A 19,207-nucleotide genomic window follows, 5' to 3' on the forward strand; every position below is an offset into this window, starting at 1 on the left:
CTTACAGATCTCTAACGTTTGGTTAGGACTGCATACATGGGGTAGCTGGATAGGTACATTTGAGCAGCTTTATGAACAAATACCATTAGTTATTGTGAGCTGTAGGGGAAGGAACACGGAAAATTCATATTTAGTTGAACAGAACTTTGAACACACGGAAAAGCTATTTTCTCCAGTGGCTGACAAGGGTACAGCCATGGTGATCACCTTTTCGCTTGAGAGTTATGTCTTTCTTCTGCTACCTTAACCCAAGTTGAGACAAGTGGAATTAGAAGGCTTCTGTGTGGGATACAAATATGAACTGTGGAGCAAGAGGAACAAGCTCGCAAACAACAACCGGAAGGTAGGCAGCAAAGTCCGCCGGACATCTCCGGCTGGCAAAGACACGAAAGGCATTATGGGCGTCCCCCTTGCGGGAAGCCGTTTCCACGGGAGGGGAAGGGGCGCTTGCACTTACATACTCCTGGGTGAAGTCTATGAGGTTCTGCAAGTCAATGTCGTCTCGGTAAGCCCTGATGTTGTTGTTAATAAAGAAATACAGCTGGTCTTTGATCCAGTCTTTGAAAACAAACGCCAGCACCCCAGCAGTGAGCTCCAGGAAGAAAATAATCCCCAGGAACACAGAAAACTACGAGGAAAGAAACACACAACAGGCAATGGTCACAGGGGTCAGCCCACGCGGAGTTAGGGGCTCCGCTCCGGGAAGGACTGTACTTGCCCTCAACTGGGGCACATCTCCAAACGGGAGCCTTCTGTTTCTTAAGGTCTGCTAATGAACTATTACACTTCAAGAAACGACTTTCAAAAATTAAAGATCAGCTCCTAATCACATTTTGGTCTCTGGTGTTCCATCTGATAATTAACCAACAAAGCCCAAATCAAACATGAGTCATAGGAATTTCTCATTAGACCCACATTAAGGCCTAATGAACTGCTTGTGATTAATGTACTGCCAGACGTATGAACAACGTTCTGCCTGACCTCTAGGAAGCCCTTTGCCTAACTTAAAAGGTAGACTATCCCATGGTTTACAGCCGCCTGTCATCTGCTGCCGTGGCTGGATTCCACGTGCACTCCATTATCCCGTGCCGGATCCACTGATCTAATTCCTCCTCGCGCCTCCGACACGGTGTGAAACAGATCTGTTGGTGTGAAAGAGGTCAGAGAGGAAGTGGGGGGGGGGGACTGACACGCTAACAATTTCCAGCCGTGAAAATGAAACCGTGGGTTAAGGGCGTTCTCAGGAACACTAGCTGCTCTTGCCTCCTGTCTGGGAAGCAGCGGCCTCAGGAAACACTTTAAATAACGCCACAATACAATCAAAAGGAGACTTCTGGCTAAGGCTGGTAACACGGCATAAGGTTAGGAAGCATGAGGCCCTGGGGAAAGTGCTCAGAGCCCTGGGGAAATTTCCCTTCCATTAAATACTGCAGCATCTCATTTTAGTCATCCGACTGCCGCGCCACCCACCAGTCCCTCCACACCTCCCTCCTCCTGCATCTTTACCCTCCTCTGACTGTTCTGTCATCTTGAGGTGAATCACGAGGGCATGCCAGGTGGACGGTGGGGTATGGCCATTCTCTTCACGGCTACAAGTGTGTCTTTATGGGGGCCAGGACAAAACTAGTGTCTGACCAACGCTAGGACGCTAAGGCACAGGCTCCACTGTCAGGCTCCCACTGAGCAGCCCTTTATCTATCTGCCCTCAGTGAGTTCAATGGAAATAAAATGTAAAGTTCTCAATTATCAGTGGTACCAACAATTTCCAATTGTTTTCCTTAGAAAAGAAAAAAAAATTAGCAAGTATGTTCCGGGCCCTCTTCTTCATATAAAACCTTCTTCCCTGTACATGGCACCACCCCAAACATGGGCACATAAAGGCCCCACACCACAGAAGGAATAAAACCCAAACTGGCATGCGTGAGAAACAGCTGACAGCTGCAAAGACTTGAGATTTCTGTTCTCACCTCCACAAGAGTTAGGCGGGTTCACTTCCCAGCTGCCCTGGTAAAGTCTCTCAAGTTATGTAATATACACATCAGATACTGAGTCCAAACCCAATTCATATCAATATTTGGCAGAGACCTTCATGCCTGGCTCTGTGAGCTCCCCCACCCCCCCATTTCAAAGGTGCAGAAATGGACCTGAAGCTTCATGTGAGGGCATCAGCAAGCCACGAAAGACCACTTCTATTTCACAGTCTTACCCCTTGGGTTTCCCCCAGCAATTTTCCTGTTCTTAGGACAATATGACCTTTGAGGTCGTTTGGAGGCATGGCGACATTATTTCCTACTTATCTTATAGCTCCTGCTCAGAATTCTAGGCCAGTTTCTACTGTTAATACTAAATAGAAGCCATTCAAATATTCTCCAAGATGTACAGTTAAGAGCATGACTCTTTCCATATGTACTATGAGACTTTAGGAAGGCCGTTGCTATAGTAAATAAAGTCATGCTCAAGGGAACCATATTTGAGAGCACGGGGGTTTCAATGGTTAAGTCGTGGGGGGAAGGTCATGGGTTCCAGGAAAGCTGAGTGAAGCCAGGTTGGCACGTAGAGATGCCTCATACCAAGAACACTGGCAGGTCATGATTACAGACAAAGATTCCTTGAAGGGACTCCATAGGTCCTTGACTCAAAGAAGAAAGGGGCGGAGGAAGGGGGGGAGAGGCAGGATCACACAGCTTCTTTGTGTGCCTGTGTAGAAAAGAGTCAATCTGGGAGATAAGGCAGCTAGAACCATGGGGAACTAGCCACTCCCACCGCGGGGGGGGGGGGGAGTTCACTCCTCATTAAACTATGTCTGAGACCAAGGACCCCAAGGTCTTCCCTCTTGGAGTGAGCCACATAAAAAGATTCTGGGAAACATCCACCAGGACTCTCAGGGAGCAGGAACTGCCTCAGTTAGAAATGGGCTACCCTAGGATTGGAACGGCAAGTCTCCTCTTAGAGATGCTCAGTTGAAAAGATGCTGGGGGACAATACAGCTGACATGTGGCTGTCCAGACCAGTTCTAGGACGGGCTTTGGACTGAAGTGAAAATGATGCTAGATGTGTCCGCAGGGGTGCGAACGGCTGTAACAACAGGCAGCATCATACAAAGCTGCTCTCTGGAAACTTCCTTGTCCTCCTCGTCGCAGGAAGGCAGGTCCTTCTGATCTTCCCTCCTCTAACTTTGGAGAGGAGAGTGAGTGTTTTTTTCCTACAGAAAACACTAGAATGCCAGTCCCCACACACAACAAGGCCAAATTCAATCCATAACAAATATCTGGCAGAAACAGACAGGCTGTGGGCCCTGTAGGCTAACTCCTGATTCTCCAAAGTGCAGAAAGCAGCTTAAAGTTACATTTGAGGGCATCGCTCGACAAGGAAGCTGTATTTCTGTTACACAGAGGTAGCCATATTTACCATTCTTATTTAAGATACAAATATGTTCTATATGCCAATGTTCTGCTTGGGAAGGAGCTCCAAAGGGAAGGCCTATGTATTCATTCTCTACCTTTGCCCCTCCGGCTAAAGTTCCTACTCTACAAATACAGCAGTCACACGCTGTAAAGTAGCCAAAAGGTGCCGCTCTGTTTCACCTTGACCCTATCTTCACGTTTATCCAAACTACGCAAGCTGGGAAGCTGGAGAAGCTGGGCCAGGCCTCGTTTTCCTAGACCATTATGTGCACAGCTTTCTGTGTACAATACCCACCGCCTACATGTGTGTGCTCTCACACACACAATACACACCCCTACACACCTCATTCCTTCCTAAGGCTACTTAGGGATTGGAGACAATTCTGCTGCACATACGTACAAAGCCTCCATGCACGGCAAGGCTGGCTAGTAACTACACTGCCAAAGAGGAACACCTAGGGCAGGGGCGGAAGGCAGCCCTCTTGAAATAAAAATGGGCCATATTTTTTTTTTGCCTAGGCCTGTGGTACGCCTACCATCTTGCCCGTAGTTAAGAGTGTCCTCTTGATGTAAGAGCCTGGAACGCAAACCGAGAGCGGAATCGGCAATACTTACGAATTTGAGGAGAAAGGTGTTTTCCCGAAGCGCTCCGATGCACCCTGCAAACCCCAGAATGAACATCACGCCTCCCACCACGAGGAAGAGCCAGACGGGGTCAAAGCCACCGAGGTCAGTGATGGACGAGATGTTGGAGAGGACACCCTGGGAGAGAAAGAGAAGACACGAGGAGTCAGAAGCCGGGGCCGAACTGCCAACAAGTGAGAGGGTTGGTTCACTTGCTTGTCCCCTCTCAAAGAAAACGTTTGGCAGGCATCTGTGTTTGGAATGATTGGTAAGGGACCACGCAGGGGAAGAGAATACGGGGGGGAGGGGAGAAGGGAAAGGAAAGTAAGAAGGGAAAAACTGAAGGAAAGGGAGGAGGGAGAGAAACAGATTTCTCTACAAGATCAACTGTTTATGTTTTTGGTAAAACAATAAAGAACTGCACAGTAACTAAAGTACCGTCGTCAGGCCCCGGATGCCGGAAGTGTAGATGATCCCCTTGCTTCAGCACCCTTAAATACATACGGTTTTTGAGTAAAAAGTGGATGTAACAACAAATATACCCCGGGAACAGAAAGAGCAACCATTAAAAGCCTCCCAGGGACAATCGGACCCCCTAGGCATATCTCTAGAAATACGGGGGCGAGGTGGAGCTAGCAGCTTGAAAATGAACTTTGCAGGCTTGGCCCTAAGCGCCCAAGGCTTCCCGGGGAAAAGCCATCCCCCAGAATCCACCCTTGAGCCTTGTGGGCAGCAGTCCCATCAGGTCAGGTCCCAGAGGTCCACGTATGTGCTCTGCACTCAAGTGCTCTCTGTTAGCTTTTGGAGGTGTTCGCTTCAGAGGTGGAGACTCAAAAAAAAAGACAAGTCGTCCCCTTACTCCTTTCCTCGTCTACCCTTAGATTATATAAAGAATCTAAAGTCATGTTTTCCCACAAACAATACCCATCAAAAAGAACTCCATTCTGGAGTCTGAGAACACACGGAAACCGGCCAGAAATTATGAGACCATTTCTGTAACATGGGATGGGCATACTTAGATTGGGTCCTATGGAGCCTACTGACAGCGTGTTTGGAACCAACCCAAAGTCTGAAATACCCAGAACCACCAATATCTTATTCTCCTATTACATTTTTTTTTCAACTCTTCAAATCAAAATACCTATAGACAACCGCAGTATTGTTTGTGATACAACCGAAAACAGGTATTGAATATCTGTCCACACAGCACTGCCACCAACCTGGAACAGGCTGATGCATCCGATTTTGGATGAGGAAAATGTAAGTCGGAGCAGTTTGGTGACGGGCTGAAGGTCACGGGTTATTTTAGACCGGGAGCAGATGTCTGTCTCAGCACTTTCCGGCTGAACGGGCCCGGCCAGGCGTTTGCCTGCAAGCGCTTCCCAGGCAGTGCTGTTCAAACCTGACTGCAGGAGTTTTTAACTTTCAACCCACCTGAAAATGGTTCAAACATTCTAGGAACAGCATTTTAGGGGTTTTTGGGTTGTTTCCTTTTAGGAGTATCAAAGTGAGGACAACAGAGTGTGTTTGAAGAGAAATTACGACACTCAACTGTGAAGCTTGACCTTAGCAGAAATGTCGAGGGCTTTAAATAAAGTCACTAAGGAAAGGTGGGCAGTTTCAGAGCAGGGGTGATGAGGGTGTGTGCACAAGGATGTGGCGTAGCAGCTGCATCCTTCTGGTGACTGTGCAGACCCATGGACACATCTAGTCATGTGTTTAAGCTGAGGATTTGGACATTCACCCTAGGAGGGAAAATCCAGACAAAAAACACAGAAACACCACAACAAATCTGTACTTACACAAATGATGAAAAATAAACTGTCGCTAGAGACGTCAAACAGAAAGCAGGCAATGGAGTTAAGGCCCCAGTGTTGGAAGTTAATGCCTCTGGACTGGCCATGGCAGTTAAAGTCTTCATGTTTGGCCTCGTTCATCAGTGGCCAAGCAGGCTTGGAGTGCACACAATACACTTTGAAAAGTTCATTATGGGAGAAGTAGACCTGATCTACTTGATATCAAAGACAAAGCAGCAAGGTGCAAGGGAAAAGGAACATGCTTCCCTTTCCTTACAACTTAATTTTTTTAAATTGATACAAAGTAATTGTACACGTTACTTTGGAGGACAATGTAACATTGCCATAGGTGGTTACAGTGCCCGAGAATCAGACAGAAGTAACTAGCATATTACCTTGGGTATTTATCATTCCTTTTCAGCAACTTTACATTTATTAAGCATTTTCAGTGGGTGTGCACACGTGCATAAGTGCAGTGTGTGTGCATGCATGTGTGCATGCATATGTGCAGTGTGCGTGTGTGTGTGTACACCAGAGGGTAACCTTGGGTGTCATTCTTCAGGCACCATTCTGTGGTTTATTTTTTAATTTTGTTTCTCTTTTTGAGCCAGAATTTCTCACTGGAGTTTGAGGCTCTCTAATTAGCCTAGCTTGCCTAAGAAAACGTCTGTCTGCCTCTCCAGTCCTGGATGACATGCACGAGCCATCACAGTCAGCTTTTCACACGGATGGTGAGGATGGAAGTCAGGTCCTCGTGCTTGTACACCAAGCGTCCTACAGACTAAGGCATCTTCCCAGCCTCATTAGTTTTGCTGTTTTGTTTTTTAATTTAGTTATATAAGGCAAGTATGTACTTGTAACTATACAGTGTACTTTGAACAGAATACTGCCACACTCCCAATCTTGCTAACCTCCCCTTCCTGGCTCTCCCCACTTCCTTTAGCCCTCTGAATTCCCCTAGACATGATTTTATGTATCTCTAACGCCTAGTACCCATAAGCGAGAGAGAAACAGGATCTGTCATCCTAAGGACAACTTCATTTGCTTAACACGATGGTCTCCATCACTCATTTCCCTCAAACGACAACTTCATTCTTCTTCATGGCTGAACACAATTCCTGGTGTGTACACATTGCATTTCCTTTATCCATTCCTACACTGATGGACACTTAGGTACCACAGCTTAGCTATGGAGAACAGAACTGTAACAAACATTGATGTGTCAGTGTTTCTGTCCTATGTGAACTGGAGTCTTCTGAGTAAATATCCAGGAGTGGTATATATTCAGGTCATACGGTGGGCCTATCTTGTGTCTTCTGAGGAAACTCCACACTGATTTCCATAGTGACCTGACTAGTTCCCATCCCCCCAGCAGTACCTCTGGGTTCTCTTCCATTCACATCTAAACCACTGTTCGATGTTGTTGTTTTAATAACTGCTATTCCGACTGGGGTGAGACGGGATCTGAACGTTGTTTTTATCTGCATTTCTCTGATGGCTAACTGAACAATTTTTCATGTTTATTGGCCATTTGTATTTCCTCTTCTGGTAACTGTCTGTTCAAAAGCCCATTTACTGTTTGGTTCCTTTGGTATTTTTTCTCTCTTTGTATATTCTAGATATCAATTCTCTGTCAGATAGCAAAGATTTTCCTCCATTTTGTTGTCTCACTGGGCTGTTTCCTTTGCTAGGCAGAAGCTTTTCATTTCCTGAAATCACATTTATCAACTGCCTTATGAGTCCTAGTCATGAAGTTCCTGCCAATGCCAGCAGAGTTTTGAGATTTTTTATTTACGTGTGTGTATTCGCACACCTGTGCGCAGGTACCGGAGGAAGCCAGAAGAGGTGTCAGAGCCCTTGGAGGGGGAGCCACACAGGCAGCTATGAGCAGCCAAACGGGGGTACTGGGAACCAAACCCCAGTCCTCTGGGAGAGGACAGCAAGTGGTCGTCACCACCAGGCACCTCTCCAGCCCCCATGCCAATACCTGGAAACATCCTCCCTACTGGCTTCAGAGTTTTCACCGCTTATGCTAAGGTCATGGGTCCATCTGGAGTTGAGCTTGGTGTACAGCAATAGATAAGGCTCTTGTTTCATTCCTCTACCTGTGGATATCCAGTTTTTCTACCATCGTGTGTTAAAAAGACTCTTTTCTCCATTGTATATTCTTTTTTTAAGATTTATTTATATATTTATTATGTATACAACATCCTGGCTCCATGTACGCCCGCACATCAGAAGAGGGCACCAGATCTCATTATGGATGATTGTGAGCCACCATGTGGTTGCTGGGAATTGAACTCAGGACCTCTGGAAGAGCAGCCAGTGCTCTTAACCACTGAGCCATCTCTGCAGCCCCTCCAATGTATATTCTTAAAGTCTTGTGAAAACTTTATTTCAGGCAGCTGTAACTGCACGCGTTGACAACTAGATCTTCCACCCCGTGCGGCTGATCTCGATGGCTGCTTCTGGACCAGTTCCATGCTGCTTTGTTACTTTAGCTCTGCCGTCCCCGAGACACACTACCAATCAACTTGCCATTGTCCTTTTGTCTCAGGATGGCTTTGTCTACCAGGGGTCCTTTGTACTTCCCTATGAATTGAAGATTTTTCTATTTCCGTGAAAAATGACATTGCAATTCTGATGGGGAATGAACGGAATTTGTAGTTTGCTTCTGGGAACATAGTCATTTTCACAGTATGAAAGTTCCCAGTCCCTGAGCGTGGGACGTTTTCCTATCTTCCTCCACGGTTTCCCAGTTTTCATTGTAGAGGTCTTTCACGTCCTTGGTTAGGTGTGTTCCAAGGTCTTTCTTCAGGCAAGTGTGATCGGGGCTGTTTACTTCCTGAGTACATTTGTCACTGGTATATAGGAAGGCTGCCTTTTGTATGTGAATTCTGCGTGTTATTCTGATGGAAGTGATAATGGCTTTGAGTTTTCTGGTGGAGTTCTCTGGTCTTAGAGTGTCTATGTATCAATGATATCAGCTGCAAATATGAGAACTGATTGTTCCTCCCATCTGTGCCTCTTTTATTTTCCTATCTTAACTTACTGCTCTGGCTAAGACTTTAAGTGCCATATTTCATCAGAGTGAGAAAAGCGCTGGGGGCGGAGTCTGAGGAGATGGCTCAGGGGAGAAGGGGTTGCCAGGCAAGCACAAGGACTGGAGCTCTCTGCCATGCAAGGATAAGCTGCAAGTTTAGTGGGGCACCCTAGCCTGAAGACTAAGGTGGAAAACAGAGAGAGGCAACTTCAACCTCTGGTATCTGCATATGTACACTACTCACAGTATGCGCATACCCACCAAACCCCAGAGTGCAAAAGGTAGATGCCCCTATCTTGTTCCTGATGTCACGGGAACTGCACTGAGCTTTTCTCCATTTAGTATAATGTTGGGTAAATGTTTACTACATATAGTCTTCATTATGTCGAGCTATGTTCAATCTATTGAGCTCCTTAAGGACTTGATTTGAATTTATTTTTATTAAATTATGTATAGTGCCTGTGCAAGTGAGTGCAGGTGCCCAGTGGTCAGTCCAGGCATTTCAGATTCCCCTGAAACTGGAGTTAGGGCAGCAAGCCTGATGTGGGTGCTGGGAACTGAACTGTCTTCTGAAAGCAGTATTTGCTCTAACCTGATGAGAACCATCTTTCCAGTCCCCTCAAGTGCACATTTTTTTAAATCATGAAGATAGTGGGTTCTGTCCATTTGAATCTATTGTGGTGACAGTGTGATTTCTGTCCTGAGGTCATATATGTGATGATTACACTTATTGATTTGTGCATGGTGAACCGCCCTTGCATCTCTGAAATGAAGCCAACTTGATCATGGGGTGAAGCCAATTTGATCACGGTGGATGATCTTTTTGATGTGTTCTTAAATCTGGTTGGCAAGTACATCATTGAGAATGTTCATTGTTCATCAGGGAAATTAGTCTACAATTTCCCTTTCTGTTATCACTGTGTCTTTATCAGGTTTCGGTACACAGTAATGTGACCTCATAGGATGACAGTGTTTGCTCCTCCTCTGTGTTATGGGATAGTTTGGGAAGCACTAGTGTTCTTATTTAAAGGTCTGATCGAGTCAGCATGAACCCATATGGCCCTGGTCTTTGTTTTATATTTATTGTTATTATTATTGCTTGAATATTTTTAAAATATATCTAAGATATTTATCTAATCTTGGTTTAACTCTGGGAGGCTGTGTGAGTCTAGAAATTCATTCATTTCTAACAGTTTTGGGTTAGATGAGTTTCACTGGTGTCTGTTACAGAGCCTCCCCTCTTCATCTGTAATTTAATTAATTTATTAATTAATTATAACCAACTTTCTTTTGGTTAGTTTGGCTAAGAGTCTGCTAATCTTGTTTATTTTTCTAAAGAACTGCTTCATTTGTTCTTTGTATTTTAGGCTTTTGTTACATTCATTTTGCCCTTATTTGATTATTGCTTTCCATCTGCTGGTTTTTTGTTTGGCTTAGTCTTGCTTTTTCAAGGCCTTAACATTCATCGTTAAGTTACTTATTTGAGATCTTATTTCTTTTGCTTTATAATTTTTTAAATTAATGTGTATGGGTGTTTTGCTTGAATATATGTTTGTGCTCCATATTCATGCCTGGTGCCCATGGAGGGCCAAAAGAGGGTTATCAGGTTCCCTGGAAATGGAATCATAACTGTGAGCTGCCATGAGGGTCCTGGGAATTGAACCCAGGACCTCTGGAAGAGCAGCCAGTGTTCTTAACCACTGAGCCACCTCTCCAGCCCCTATGATCTAATTTCCAAAGGTGCATACTTGTAGCTATAACCTCATCTCTCTGGACCGTTTTCATTGTAACATGTAAGTTTATATGGGCTGTATTTTCATTATCATTCAATTTTAGGAACGTTAAAGTTTCCTCTTAATTTTTCAGGGACCTATTCATCATCCGAGAATGTGTTGTTCTGTCTCCGTGTCCTTGTGCACATTCTGGAGGTTTTCTTGCTGTTGGTTTCCAGCTTTACTCCATTGTGCTCAGACAGTATGTAAGAGATGAACCCAATCTTCTTATAATTGTTAAGACTCACTTAACAGTTGGTATAACACTGATCTGTTTTAGAGAAAGTTCCTTGAGATTCTGAGAAGAATTTGTATTCTACAATATTTATATGAAAGTTCTACGGATGTCTCTTAGATTCCTTTGATTTGTGTCATTTAACTTAACTTTAGCTATTTCAGGTTTTTTTTGGGGGGGGGGGTGACTGTTTATTGGTAAGAGGAGGGCCTTGACATCATTCACTATCATCATGTTGGAGGCAACTTGTGTCTGCATAAAACAGTATTAATTTTATGAAATTGGGCGCACATATGTCTAGTACATACATGTTTCAAGTTGTGATTTCCTTTTAATCAGCATTAAGTGACTTTATCTCTTCTGGCTAATTGGTTTGAAGTTTATTTTGTCAGATACTGGAATGACATTTCCTGATTGCTTTCTAGTTCCACAGACTTGAAAAATATTTTACCATTAGGTTTTGTCTTTGATGGTAAGGCATGTTTCTTGGGGCAAGAAGTGGGGGGGCATATGTGTGTACTTACATACATGTGTGTGTTCATGTATTTGTCCTGGTCTGTGTGTGGATGAGTGTGCACCTGTGTTTGCGGACCGAAGAGTTGAGTTCAACCATGTTTCACCTTAGTTTTGAGAATTACCTCTGTTACTCTGTTCTAGGAGGATTCCCAGATGGGTGGGCAGTTAGTACTTAATGAGCTACGTGGGATTCTTTTAGTATCTCATCAATATTTTTAAACAGTCCTTTTATTTGTGACTCATGTTCGAGTGTGGGCAAAGCTCAGACTGTTCCCAAACACTTCCGCGATCCATGGTTGAATGTAAAAGAGTTAGCAAATAACAGGACAATTATCTAGGTGGCTCTGCCAAAGCCAACAAACTTGGTGTAACTGAAATATCAAGATAAAATTCTTCCCTGGATGGCAAAAAAAAGAAAAAAAAAAGGGGAGAGAGAGAGAAATCCCAACTAGTAGACAGCGGATCCCACACTACACTGTAGACAGCGGATCCACGCTCATCTGTAGACAGCGGATCCCACGCTCATCTGTGGACAGCGGATCCCACGCTCATCTGTAGACAGCGGATCCCACGCTCATCTGTAGACAGCGGATCCCTCACTACACTGTAGACAGCGGATCCTGTACTCATCTGTAGGGAGCAGATCCCACGCTCATCTGTAGACAGAGGATCCCGCGCTCATCTGTCCTCTCTGGCTTTACTGTGAGAAGAACTTGGCTTCTCAGAGAAACTCTCTTTAATACTTTCCCTAGCCTGCAGGGACACTTTTAATTGAGAGGCTTTCAACTGTTTCCATGGAAACAACGATAATTTGGGGGCCCAGGTTCCTTATCTAGTTCTAAATTCCAGCAAAAGACAGCACTGGAGACAGGTACCGCTGAGTGCTGGGGGCTGGAGTTCTGCTCAGCACAGGTAAGACCCCTGAGGACTTTACTTTTGATGGCTTCAGAACATACCCAGGCTGTTACCAGTTGTAAATTAATTCAGGTTTCTTTTTTCCCAGAGTAGAAAGAAAAAAACTTAAAACATAATTAACAGAATTAACAGATGACCTTACATATACTGCCACTGTGGTAGTAGATACCTATAATCCTAGCACTCAGGGCAACAGCGGGGGGTCTCAAGTTGGAGACAAGCCTGGGTTAGAGACTCTGAAAGCTAGCATGGGCTACGTGCACACACACACACACACACACACACACACACACACACGTGTGCACACACTCGGGGGGGGGGTTTGTAACAACCCAGTGCTCCCAAAACAGCAAGTATGTATTTACACTGTATTATTATATATTACCTAACAAGCTGAATGTGTTTGAACTAAGTGTGTGCACGCGCATGTGTGCATGAGTGTTGGAGTGACTAAATCCAGATAGTATGTATTACCTCACGTGGTTATAATTTTTTGTGGTAGTAATACAGTACATCCACCCGCAGTACTCTTCAAGAACACAGCATATCAAGTATGCTCACTTAGCCACCTGGAATGAGGTGAGCTTCCTAAATGTGGAGGGAAAGCAGGCTGAGGCTGCCACGTGTGCCGTGTGCAACACTTACTTCAGAGAACCAGTCTATCTCTCATGGCACAGAACTTCAAAACAGACTCCAAGTATTCCTGGGAACAATAGTTTTGGGTAACAAAAATGACGGGGAGCCAAGGCTTCATTTTCCTGGTGTCACAACCATGAGGTCTCTCCCTGAACTTTTAATTCCTTGAAGCTCAACATGACAAATTAGGAAGAAGGGCTCGTACGTGCCTGCTGAGAGGTAATTATAATTCATGCTGTAAGAACACAACTCTCAGGTCACAGTTAAGTCAGCCAAGTATAAAGTCGGTGCTTAGGTTTGTAGCAAATCCTTAGGAACCTGTGAGAAGAACACGGCAGACACCTGGTTACCAGAAACCTGTGGCATCACCCTCTTCTGTGAGGACTTCTCTTCTTCATCCTCTTCATGTGCCTCAGGGATCCTCAGCTCCACAAGAGCCCCTGCCCAGAGCGCAGAGAAGCCTCAAGTCCCCCTGCATTTAGGACGGGCACGTCTCTCTACTGCACATCCCAGAGTCATGCAGCCACGCACAACCAAGTGTCAGGCTTTTTACCATGTGGAGAAGTGTAAGGGGAACATATGCATGTCTAACTAAACCTAAAGCTCACACGTATTCTGGGAGGAGGGAAATATTGTTTAGGGGGCTCAGAGGAGGGATAGAGGAAAGTGCTAGATTTTAACTGATCACTTTAGCTGGGTAGCTGATATTTTACATTAAAAGCAATTAAGGCTGGTCCAGTCTCATTCATGAGACCCCATTTTCAACTTAGCATTATCAATGAGATGAGCAGTTCTGGATGGAAGCTGGAGGCTTTTATCTATATTGCTGACCAATGATACCTAACGTGGTTGAAGTCCTAATTCTGTATGTCAAGTTGAATGTTTAGCTCTTGAGTTTAAACACTAACAACTTAGTTTTTAAAATGAGGACAAATCATCTTCTGGCAGCCGTCCTCCACGACCAGAGCTGATATTACAAACACACAGGCAGCCTAGCGTTGGAATGTCACAAGTTCTTATGCTTCTGTCTGCACTGTGCAGGCAAAGCCCTAGGGGTTAGTGATGCCAAAAGTGTTGCTCCTGGCAGACTATCAGAAAACCCACCCAGAGATGCTGAATCTAAGTGGAGTGAGAAGAGGGTCGACTGGCCACATGGGCTGATTTCTACTAAGTATTTCCACTTACATGGAAGGGAAAGAGTCTGAACACTGGGAGCAGAGACAGAAAGAGGGATTATAAGGGACTAAAATGGTGGTCACAAAAAGAAAATATAAAAGGAGATTAAGAATACTGGAGGTAGTCCTAAACATATAGTTTAGTAAGCATTATTAAGATTATATTAATAAGAGCTGATAAAAATAAGTACACATGCATGAGCAATTCTCGTATTCATGATGCAGTCTGGCCTAGACTGCTTTTAGCATGGCAGCTAGAGAAGGCAGGAGAGAAAACAAATCACTCATAACATAAAGTAATACTATAAACACGAGGCACACACCAGTCAATTACAAAACTGGCTCCTCTTCCAGAGGACTCAGGTTTCATTCCCAGCATCCGCATGGCAGCTCACAACTGTCCGTAACTCTAGTTCCAGGGAATCTGACACCCTCACACAGACATATACACGCAGGCAAAACACTAATGCACATAAAAATCAGTCAATTTTTTTAAAAAAGAATCAGCAAATCAACATCTCACAAGCTGGACAACTCGCTTCTGGTGTATCAATTTGAAGCTGCAAAGAAGGAATCCTCCTGTACAAACAGATGTCCATTATCCACAAAGTACTGGACCCGAGATCAGCAGAGAGCAATGTGTGTTGAAAAGGAAGACATGCTAACGGAAAGTGTCAGTATCTATAGTAGCAGAGGCTTCTGACAAACAGGCATCCTTCTGTGTCCATCGTGGTACTAACCAGAGTGGTACCGCAGCAGCTCAAAGTCTACACCACAGTGCGGCAGAGAGCATTCCAGAGCCACCTTCCCACATACAGCACCCAATCTGCAATTTCCCTGTGCTCCTCAACACATGTAGGATAGCCCAGACGATGGCTGGATTACGGACTTTCCTTTCAGGACTGGAATAAAGCTCAGCTGATAGCGGCCTTGCCCAGCACGTGTGAAGTCCTGGGTTCATCTGCAGCCCTTAAAAACTGGGTAGGCACTTGGGAGATGGAGCCAGGAGGCTTAGAAGTTCAAGGTATTCCTCAAGGCATAGTGAATTCAAGGCCAGCCTGGGCTAAGCTAAGGAGTCCGTAAAGCAATGGGAATTTCTGTTCCTTCCCCTGTCATGGGAAACAGCTTCGTAGATTTGACAGAAGAGTGTGAAGAGCCTAAGGAGACCTGTGCTGCTGAGTGTGGGCCTGACGGGAGCTGAAGCTAGCCTGGTATTTGGTTATATTATGTACATATTTTTTTCATTCTGAACTTGGAGGTGCTTTTCAGAAGATATTAACTATTTGTAAATTGTGTTTTAATTAAGCTTTGGAACAGTTCCTTTCAGTGTTCCAGAGACTGGACTTATATTAGGAAATAAAACTGAACCTGGAAAAAAAAAAAAAGACATTGAAAACATAAAATTTGTGTGCACTTCTGGGATACCCATGGCATGTGTCAACAAATTTACACACTATAGAGTTTAATGCAAAGCAAACCCCTATCTCAAGCATTTCCTCATCATGGTGGAACGATCTGAATGTTTCACATAGCTCTCGGGACTACACAGGGCTTTATCCTGACTGTGCTGCCGCACCAGAACTTCTTACGGACACCTAGAACTCACGGGCAGTTTTCCTCATCATAGCTCTCCCTACTCCTCCAGTTAGCAGCCGCCAGTCCCCTCTCGGCTTCTACAAATCCACTTTCTATGTCTCAAATATGACTGAAGTCAGAGAGTTTGGATTTCTGTGTCTGGTTATTTCCCTTACAAAGTAATCCCCCAGTTCCACCGACGCTATCACAAATCATAGGACTCGGTTCTGTTTATGGCTGCACAGTATTGAACTTTGCATATATACATGTTCTTTACCCACGCGCTGGCCGACAGACACATAGGCCATTCACGTTCTTGCCTATTCTGGGTGTGCTGAAATACATGTGGGAGTGTGGGCTTCTCTTCAACATGTAAGTTTCATTTCCTTGGGATTTATATCCAGAACTGTGATTGCTGGATAAATAGGTGTGTGTGTGTGTGTGTGTGTGTGAGAGAGAGAGAGAGAGAGAGAGAGAGAGAGAGAGAGAGAGAGAGAGAGAGAGAGAGAGAGAGAGATACATGTATGTGTGTGGTGTATATATGCATGAATGCCATGCCTGCCTGGTATGTGGGAGTGTGTAGAAGTCAGACATAGACACTAGAATTTTTTCTTCTACTGTTTCTCCATCATTTTATTTTATTTTTGAGACACAGTCCTTCACTGAACCTCAAGTTTGGCTATAGTGTCCAGCAAGACCATGGAATCTTATTATATATGCACCCCACCTCCTCTACGCCCCCCCCCCCAGTGCTTGAGTCACAAATGTGTGCCACCTTGTCCTGATTTTACACAGATGCTGGAGGTCTGAATTCAGGTCCCTGTGCACGAGCCACCTCCCAAGCCATGACAGTTCTATCATTAATTTTTCATTTGAAACTGTCTCAGTATGTAGCTCCGGTTGGTCTCAAAATACTCTGTGAAACTGAGGCTGGCCTTGAACTCAGTGTGATCCTCCTGCCTGAGCCTCCCACCTCACCTGACTCCTACCTTTAATGCCTTGCGGAACCCCTACGGCTCTCTCCATAACGGCTGGTCTAATTTACATTCCCACCGACATGGTGCAAGGGTTCCCTTTGCTACATCCTTGTTAGTACCTGTTATTATCTTCCATCTGACAAAATTGTTTTGCATCTCAGTTTCTCTACTTCCTACCTATGGGATCATAGGTAAGGTACCTCACCTGTGCCTAAGCCTCAATTTACACATCTGTGAAATTATACCTTACGACATAAGGTTATTATGAAAATGAAATGAATCAAGCAGATTAGCAAACACTGCGCTAAGTACCTGGCTAAAGAAGAAAATGCAGCGGAAGCTCGCCTCTGTCATGGACACCATGATGTTAGAACAGGAGGGAGCCGCTGTGTCCATAGGGGCACCAGCGATGCTAACCCTGCCACACTGGAGAAAACTCTCCTGATTCAAGTACTTGTCTTACTTGATGCCCATCTAAGGAAATCTGGGGCCACATCTGCTCATGACACCTAGTGGGGTGGCAGGATATGGAGCATGCTGATTGGATCTTAAGGCGTGTGTGAAAATAATCCAAGATGTGCACAGAAAGGCCGACTGGGAGGCCATGAGGGAACAGAAGCCTCTGCAGGTGCACAGAGGTCCAGCAGGATGGAGCACACAGAGCAGTCATGTGACACTGCACGCCCAGCAGCTGCACATGGCTACAGCCAGGGAGATGACCGGACGTGTCGGCTGCTGGAACTCTGCAATGACCTTCTTAGTCGCTCAACCGCACTCTGCCCTGTGAGCGCTGGCCATTCCACGGTTTGATGAACATAGTATGTCTCAGGAAGAATGTGGAGGCTGCCGGCCTTCCTGCCCGCCTTCCCTGCCTCATCAGCACCTCGTCCTGCCTGCCGTCTACGTGATTCAAGCAGCTTCTCCCTCGTGGTTCGCAATAAAGGAGTCTGTTCTGGGTGCCGAGCTCTTCTCCAGAGAAGTTGCTATGCAAGCGCCAGAAACAAAAAAGGCAAACAAAGCTTCGGAGTATTGCGAGCCAATGCACTTCAGGAGTGTCTGTGGTTTCCTTCAGAGCCGGCAGAGCAGCCTCTGTGTGCCACCTGGCAGCCTGCAGCCTCTTCTCTGTCAACCCACACAGAGAAGCAGTGCAAAAATAGCACACACGCACCCCAGGGCCTGGGGCTCTCCTGCCTTTGCATACACAAGCACATTCCTTTCCAGCTGCTGGACGAGGAACAGAGGGACAGGCACATGAAATGTGTATGCAAACCCAGACCAGATGGACCTCTCTGCGGTATTTACGACACTGGATCCCGATTCACCTACCTCTCCACACACCAGGCCCGACTGCGGTGGGCCTGAAAACTTCCCCAGAACACGAGCGAAGGAAACATTTCCACGCCGACCGATAGTGACAGGTGCAACATTTCAAAGAAAACGCAGCTACTCAGAGAGTGGGTGGTCTTGGATAATCGGAAATGTGGTTTTGAACAATGCCCACAGAAGGACCAGGCAGGGGCCTAGAGTATCAAAGACCCTCCGAGAATGTTCCATGGGCAAAGCCACTTTGTAGAAACCCAAGTTTCCATCTACCCAATGAACTGCTGCAGAGGCCGGAGAGGGGGAGGGGATGAGGGGCAGCAGGAGAGCTTGCCAGACCTGAAGAGTCTCAGGAGGCGTGGGGGGGGGGGTGAGAGCAGCTTAGCCCATGCCTAGTAGAAAAAAGCTCCCCGGCAAGAAAGCGAGCTGTTTCAAAGGCATATGATCCTCTCTATGTCCCTTGTCAAGAAAGGCCATCAGAGGGACTCAAGTAATCCCCTCCTGCACATTAAAAAAAAGAAATGTTCACGGGGTATCTTTGAGAAGATGAGGGGATCATCTTTTAGGCCTATATAAAATCTTGTAGCCAAGCAGCTGTTGGGAGAGTGGCTAGGCCAACTTCTAAGGTAGAGAACACAGAGTACCCCCCCACCCACCTCCACCCCAGCCACATACACACATTAGTGAGCGGCTGCCCCACCGATACAGAAACAGCCCTACACAGAAGTGTCCCATGTTCCAAGGCCTCCATGTTGCATGTTCCATGTTCTGCCACTTGACAGATACTTTCACGTACCTACTCAGAATACAGAATACACTTAGGGACATTCTAGTCTTAGGCGGCATATTTGAACTGAAATCATAAGAGCGGTTCAGTTTAGGACTGAATGCCTCTCTCCCCCATTAAAATGCTGAAATACAATCACCACCAGCGTGAGAGCAGTTGAAGGAAACTAGGCTCAGAGACGTTCATGAGGCTGGACGCCCGTGACCTGACCGGGTGTCACTGTGAGAAGAGGAAGACAGCGGGTCCTGTCCTTGCTCACCCTGCCACGGGCAGATGCAGTGAAGGGGGTCGCCCTCTGCAAACCAGAGTGGCAGCCTTCTCCTGGAACTGAATAGCTGGCTGGCACCTTGATCTACACTTCCAGCCTTCAGACTAGAGGACATGAAGGAGCATCGTTCAAGTCATTTAACTCAACGGTATTTATTTTGTCTT

General features: G+C 45.6%; 2 protein-coding genes across 6 annotated transcripts in view; one reads left to right on the top strand and one right to left on the bottom strand.

The window, feature by feature from the left end:
* The window catches only part of Rap1gds1 (Rap1 GTPase-GDP dissociation stimulator 1), a 575,856-nt gene that overhangs the window by 153,357 nt on the left and 403,292 nt on the right, over positions 1-19,207 (top strand). The window lies entirely within an intron of this gene.
* Tspan5 (tetraspanin 5) overlaps positions 1-19,207 on the bottom strand; it is a 162,909-nt gene that overhangs the window by 9,885 nt on the left and 133,817 nt on the right. The window contains exons 3-4 of the mRNA XM_050121770.1: positions 4,020-4,166; positions 458-628 (exon numbers count right to left, since the gene is read on the bottom strand). Coding sequence (XP_049977727.1) covers positions 458-628; positions 4,020-4,166 — 318 coding nt within the window. The remainder of the gene's footprint in view (positions 1-457; positions 629-4,019; positions 4,167-19,207) is intronic.

The sequence above is a fragment of the Alexandromys fortis genome, unplaced genomic scaffold (assembly GCF_014885135.2).
Source record: "Alexandromys fortis isolate MF-2015 unplaced genomic scaffold, M_Fortis_MF-2015_v1.1 scaffold_196, whole genome shotgun sequence".
Taxonomy (NCBI): Eukaryota; Metazoa; Chordata; class Mammalia; order Rodentia; family Cricetidae; genus Alexandromys; species Alexandromys fortis.